The 7,360-nt window shown below is 38.1% G+C and overlaps 1 protein-coding gene across 1 annotated transcript in view; it reads left to right on the forward strand.

Annotated features, from left to right (window-relative positions):
* Positions 1-6,549, forward strand: part of LOC139695368 (protein CEPU-1-like) — a 375,969-nt gene extending 369,420 nt beyond the window's left edge. Inside the window, exon 6 of the mRNA XM_071594091.1 lies at positions 6,005-6,549. Coding sequence (XP_071450192.1) covers positions 6,005-6,144 — 140 coding nt within the window. The 3' untranslated portion in view covers positions 6,145-6,549. The remainder of the gene's footprint in view (positions 1-6,004) is intronic.
* Positions 6,550-7,360: the final 811 nt, after the last annotated feature.

Genomic DNA, 7,360 nt, shown 5'->3' on the forward strand with positions numbered 1-7,360 from the left:
CTGAAGGTCAGTGGTTCGTTTCCCGTGACCGATGAAAATTTTTCAGCAAAGAAAAAATTTGTAAATGGTTTTTCGGAGCGAGACAAACACCCAAAAAAACACAATAATGGTATTTAAGAACTAAATGGGAAAAATAGACTCCTGATAAAAAGCTATGAGTGAAAGGCTGCAGTTTAACCATTAGGCACTGGTGATGCATTCACCATTAGGCCCAGCATCAGCTGCCATAGCTGTGTGCGAGGGTGAAGTTCACGATATAAGCCGCAGTACTACGATGTGCAAGTCAACGGGAAACCACCACATTATTCTCCCTAGTATATGCAACCTTGCATTGCATTCTAGTAAGAGCATATAGTAGCTGCAGTAAACCAGTCCTAGGATTGAAATACTGATGATAAATAATAGTGACGAAAATGATAATAAAACTTAATTACCTAATTAAAGGTTTGAAATTCCTTTTATTTTTATTTTGCATTTACAATTTTAATGATATGGCAGTACATTTTTTTGCGAACGTACAATGTGCTAATTTGTTTGTCATTCCGAAAAAATTTCTCTTTCTCCAGTTTACATGAACAGGATTGATCAGAATGTACTCCCTCATTCAAATGGTGAATTGTTATTGAAAAAACCAAGATAGTTAAAAAAAAATTATGAAAACTATATTAAATGCCATAATGAGTCGTTTAATGGTTTTCCAAAACTCTTCTCAGAAAATCTTGCGCTATTCCAGCAATGACATCTGCAATGGCCTCTTTAAGAGCTTCCCAGGTCCTTGATCTTGAGATATTCCCAAACACAAAAATCACACTTGGTCCAATCTGGGGAGGGAGGGGGCCATAGAACATCCCCTCGTAAGGAGATCAGGCGGCTGGGAAATCTTTCGTGCAGGATTTGGCGTGAACGACGGGTAATATTAGCCTAGGCACCATCCTATTCAAATCAAAAGGCTTCTGTTTCATATGCCTTAACACTATTCCATTTTGTAGAGAAAAAAGTTCTCCAGCATCTCACAATAGGGCACAGAGTTCACAGTTACAATTGAACGCCGTGATTCAAAAAAGTATGTCCCAATAATGCGTATGAAGGACACAACACACTAAGTTGTCATTAAGAGGTGTTGGGTGAAGTTCGCGAGGGTTCTCAACCACCCAGTGACCAAAAGTTTGTTTATTTACTTAGCGGGAGATTTAAAATGCACTTCATCGATACACCACTGCGCCCACTGCGTCGCCACTACAATATTATTATTCTTAAAGAACGTTTCTACGACAAAGCCTCGATGCTCTCCTGACCACTGCATGGAACTACTACTGTAACTACTAAAACTAGCGTTGGTTTCCTAGCTTACGCCACTACCTCTGCTCCGCTGATTTACCTGCGCGCCCTTCAGTGATTTTTTGGAACTAGGGAGTCAATTCTTTTCCACCCTGTATAACAAGGTACTGGAGCATACCAAAGTATGATTTTTTGCTTTATTTGTTCACTTTTTGAAGATGTGATTTCATTATTTTAGCGTAATTGTATTATTGATTATTATAAACGTAAGCAACGTTATTTTTCAGCTATTATCAAGGGTTAATTATTTGATGAAGCGGAAATGTGGTCGAGTTGTAATTTCATAAAGTAAAATGATTAATGTATTAAAAATGGCTGAAGGCTAATTTTGCAGTAATGTACGATGCAAGTACCTTTCACAGATGTCTTCGGAATGGTGATGAGTCAGTCAAAAGAGAAATTTAAGGCTTTGGTGGAAACATATTTGCCATATGGAGTGTGATTGCCGGTCGAACCGGCCTGCCTTATCGCCTCCGGACCGAGTGTTTTCGCCATTGAACTTTGTAGCGTGGTCTCTTTACACCTGAATCACTCATCCATGGACTGATACCACCTTAGTGCTGCCGCCATGAATCGCATTTTTTTTCCCTTGATGCGCTTCAAATGACCAAAAACCTCTTATTGCAGGGTGTGTTACGATGCATCTTCATAATAAGTAGGTAGCTTTTCAAGGTACAGTTTTAGACCAACTTGATTGATGACCAACTTACAACGAGTGTATGTATTTTATTTCTTGTGTATAGACTCAGGATAAATCTACAATTTAATGAAGTTAGCTTCCCAGTGTTCCAGCGAGATGCCAACTTCATTGAGGTCTTTATTTTATGGCCTATAATTTAAAGAATTAAAATCTTGCTCTTTTCGATGAAATATTTTGACTGTAGTGATATAAGCTGGGGACAATGCGAATGTATATCGTAGTGTCCCAAGTTTAATTATTGCTAATCCCAAGGTTTCCTCTTTTCGTAATGAGACAGATACGGTTTTAAATTGTTTTGTGTTGAACCACCAGCTTAGCTAAAGAAACTAAATTTTGTGAGATTCTGCGAATCTATTTCATGTGTTATCATAAACTAAACGAATGTACCAAGTAATCTTTGATTCAATGAAACAATTTCCAATGATGTCAATTAATAATATTGCTAGGTTCAATGTGCTTTGGAGAATATGTATAATTTGGGTTCAAATAACATCAAGTATCTTTACTAATTTCACCACCTGGATGGCTGGAAAACATACCGAAAATAATTAAGACAGTCGAGTTAAACCAATCTTTCTCTTGAAAAAAAAAATTGGAAAATGTTCACGTTATAAACCCACCGTTAATCGGCGAATGAGTTCTGTTATTTTAATCACAAATGCCTCAAGTGAAATCATGATATTTTTTGCGTTCTTTTGCATTTGTTTTCCAGTAATCGCGAAGTGCACAAAAGAAATTTATCTTAAAGGGAGAAAGTTTACGCAATTTAATATACTCCTCTTATTATATTATTGTGTTTTTATCTACCAATAGTATCGGGGTTTAAGTTCTTGTAATTATAGAGCTTGTTAAAAGCGTTAACTTGAATCTTCTGTAATTTAATAAAATACGTCGTCTTGCTTGTCTCTTTATGCATGTTTGAAAGGACCATTTCCTGTATTAGCCCCACCGCAGTATCCTTTCGTTCCGATATTGTATATAATTTTAAAAATTGTGGTCACTTCATTATGGTTCTCTATTCGTCGACACCCCATCTCCACTCTAAATTTTTACTTGTTGAAAATTATTTTGTACGCACTTGTCAATCTATACATGTAACATATTTAGTAATTTTTAGGTGATTTGAGAGTTGTTGTTCAGTTTTTACATTTGGCTATCGAACATAATCTTTTATTTTTGACTTATGCCAACGTTATCCAGTAGTAAAAATCGTATTAATAAATTTTACCTTACGCTAATCTTTGATCAAGGTCGTACGTTTTAATTTTCATTTTTATATAGATAAATAATTAATAAGAACTAATGAGGCTGCGGGGATGGTTACTCGACCCGCAATTTTACCAAATACTCTTACGACGCCCCAGCTAGTTATTCCTAAGAGACCAAGCGATAGTCTCATTATTTAACTGGCCTTTTAATGCAGTAATTGGGTAAGGGCAGGTATTTATTATTTGCGACTGCAGTTACCCTTTTATAACAGAGTTCTCCAAGGGTACACTGATATACATGTATGCATGGTTTAGGTCGTAAGCCTACCGACATAACTTTTTGGAGTCAGCGTGTCCATTAAAGAGATCGCTTAAATATTTATTATTATACCAGAAGATAAAAGCTTAATTTTTATTGAATACATGGTGTTGAATGCTGAGTTATTCTTTGAGTACAATCAATAGAATATAATGAATATACTAAGCTTAATTTATTGCGTATGACTATGAAAAAAACCTTCTGGAAACCTATTTCTATCATAGCTTCGCTAAGTCAACGATCTTTCCTAATAACTTGGTCTTCCTATTCTTTCTTTTTGATATGCTTATTTCTTTTTCATACTATTAAACTTTGGTGTCGGCATATTTACGTAATCTAATTCAATTTTCATACATTAATGTGTAAGGAGACGATTTTTTTTAACTCATTAGTGTCCTGCTCACAAGTTTCGATTAGGAGCTTATCCACTTTGAACACTCGCAATATATTTCAATTATAATGAATTTGCCTATTTTCTGATGTGCCATCCTTTTTAAACCAAATTTATTTACAGTCTGACGGACAAACATCGTTGCAATGAAATCGTATTTTATGATGCCATTTAATTTTGGTTGAATTAGCTTCGCTCAAAGTTTAAAATTCCACGCGATAACATTTGAAGAACTTTTGTTAATCATATTTTAAGTCTTCTAAAGGTGGGATGAAATACTACTCTCTCAGCCTTGGCTCGTTAGAGCTACCCACGCTTTCAAATATAACTCAGCTTTTCAGAGCATATTCACTTAGTGGACGAGGTACGGTCACCCTACGCCCGCCGTAGGGTGACCCGCATGCGCCGGGATGGAGCGACGCGGTCTGCATTCGACACGGTCAGTGACCGCCATGTGTATCTTCCGTAACGTGAGGATCAGCCGTTAGCGAAAATTTAAAATACTTTAACCAGCTTGGTTCAAGCCTTGAAGATATTACGCTGTAACGAAACCTAGGTAGTAATAAAAACATTCCATGTTGAAAAGCAAAGTTTCTTCTTTCATCATGAAGGATTTCCATCATACGTATTACGCCTGAAACTGTGTCATTTAATAATAGGGATTAAAATATGCATCACGTCCCAGTAAACTACTCACTTGCTGCCGAACAGCACCGAAATTAGTGGCAAAGGTGTGAGTTGCCGGAAACATGCTCTGGGCTTTCGAAATATTGCATGGGGCGAGCATGAAATCCTGAAAATCACGAGGCAGAACGCAGAGGTTAACGCCTAACTAAAATCGCTGGGGAAATACGTCAAAATGTGTGCTCTCCCACCGTACAAAGCCCTTCCATGGATTCTGAACTTGACGTGGTGGAAGGGATTGCACGTTCTGATAACCCCTGCAGTTGGCTAGTGGAAATTATAATTACTTATTAAAGGATCGAATGCCAGAGAAGTCGAAGAGTATGGGCCGAGCGAGGGGCCGTCTACGAAGTGTCTGTTCCTCAGTGAGGCGGCTGAAAATCACTGGATCCCAGTGAGGCGGCAATTTAAGTGAAGGTGTCACGGTAAAAACACTGTTGAGGAGGGCGGCGGGAAAATATCTCAATTTTTTTCCCTCTAAAATCATGATGGATTCTAATATGATGGTGAATTTCTGCAACTACGGGACCAACCTGCTTTTTTGAATGCACTGCTAGGTAGAGGGGGAGGCAATGCCTCTGCTTTAGTCAAAACAAGAGTCCTTTTCTACCGAATTGATAGCAGTGAGGTGGGTGAGACAATTATACTGGTAAAATAGGGAACTGAAATATTTTGACAGCAAAGAGGGCCGGGTAGCTGGAAAAATATTTTTTAAATACGGAATCTCTGGAAGTAAACTGGTGCACAAGTATATATTTGGATTCTCTATTGAGTAAAGTTTTCAATAATTTTATCATATTATGAACACACAAGATTCAGAAAATTTGTCGTAAGTTTTAGGTAAAATTGTAAAATTATTTCACTGCAAATAAGATTTTCCCTTAAAAATCGTAAAAAACAATATTTATTCGTGAACAATCAGCGTTGACTGAGCAAACCAAGATGAATGAACATGGAAGAATGATGCTTAAAGGAAATAACTTGTAAACGGATCTTGTTATACTAATTGTCCAATCAATGTCAACTTTTCAAAAGAAATGATGTGTTGCTTCTTGTTAAAATAGGGGATGCGAGATCAGGTAGGACACAACCATTATCTTGTTCTACTATCATTCCCTTGCGTGAATCTGGGATCTCGTTAAAACTGTCTTGGTCATAAGATAGAAAAACGTCATTAAAACAACCCTTCAATAATTTTTATGAACACGCATTTCATTTCATTAATAGTTGTTAATGGTATATAAGTAGGTCAGGCCTTTATTACCATAAAATATTTTATTTAATATTTGTCCTGAAAAGCATGATCACATACTTAGCATTTAATCACCTAACTTTGATTTTTACGGACCGTTTATTTTTTTCAGGTGGTCGTTCTGCAGCTATGCAGGGGGACACAGCCTCCGGGTCTAGACCTTTGTCATCAACAACGCTGGAGCGTGTCCTACTTTCTATACTTCCTCTCCTTTGTGCTTTCCTATTTTCTTTCCTTTTTCATTCCAGTTAGAAACTCACAAAATATCGTCATATATGGATCGGCTCCTCATATGTGCTATGTTCTCATCCGAAGACGAAATCAGGGTTATAAAACAATTGATTTCAAAATCGACGATGGTGGATAGCGGTGGAATGTGTATGCTATAAGTGATAATTGAATGACTTCTTGAAGTTTGACTTCAAGTACTTGAGAGGGAGATGGTGGAACAAATGTATTTCAGTCTTAACTGAAACCAGAAAAACCACAGCACCTTTGGAGCATCTGTGGTTAAAACATTATGAAAGAAGATTAAACATTTTTCTTAAGATATAAGGCATGTAGGTTTTTGACTTCCTCTTTATCTAAATGTCTTTTCTACCTCATTCGAACTTTAATCCTGTAAGTATGGCTAATAAAGACCTACTTTAGAATATATGTTGTACATTTAAAGGTATGATTTCAAGTGAATATCCTTTCTAACCCAAAGTCAATACTTTCAACGGTCTCGGATTCACAATAGGAGAGGACAAGCTCAAGATGGTCAGAATATGGTACGCAGGAGGGACCCAGTCCTCTCTCTGGTGAGTTAAAGATTGTGGGAAGGCAGAAAAGAGGGCAATGGGATGAGGTTGGGATGGAGATGGAAGGGGAGCGATTATGAAGGATTGGGGAACGGACCGGGAGGAGGAAGGATAGAAAGAATGAGGAGTGGCGTCAGCGAGGATAGGATAAGGGGCATGCAGTGTGAGAGGCAGGGGCGATTGAGTATGGAGGAAGGGAGTAGATTATGAGCGACGGATGGGAGGAGGTAAGGCGCGAGATGGGATAGTAAGGGAAAGAGTGAGAGATTGAGGCAGAGCAACGCACCTTGAACACATCTCACCTTACCCTTCCACTCGCTTTTCCTCATCTTCCATCATTCTCTTTTTCATATCTGTCATCCCACGTTCTCTCTCCATCCATCTCCCCTCTTCCTCTGTATCACTCCTTCCTTCTTTATCCATATCTCACGGCACGTCTTTGTCTACAGCCTTCTCCCACCCTATACCTCATTCCCTATCTTCAAATCTGAAAACCATCCACCATTAGTCTTCCAACCTCCAAAGATTTTCCTACTCCTTCCCTTTTAAGCATATGCTAACACCCTCGCAAACATCATCTATTCTGCCGGTGTCGTAGTACATTCGGCACTGGCGGTATTCAATGGCGCGCGGACTTGTGGCGGCATATGAAGCATTGTGTTGAT

The sequence above is a fragment of the Hetaerina americana genome, unplaced genomic scaffold (genome assembly GCF_022747635.1).
Source record: "Hetaerina americana unplaced genomic scaffold, ioHetAmer1.1.p SCAF_6, whole genome shotgun sequence".
Lineage (NCBI taxonomy): Eukaryota > Metazoa > Arthropoda > Insecta > Odonata > Calopterygidae > Hetaerina > Hetaerina americana.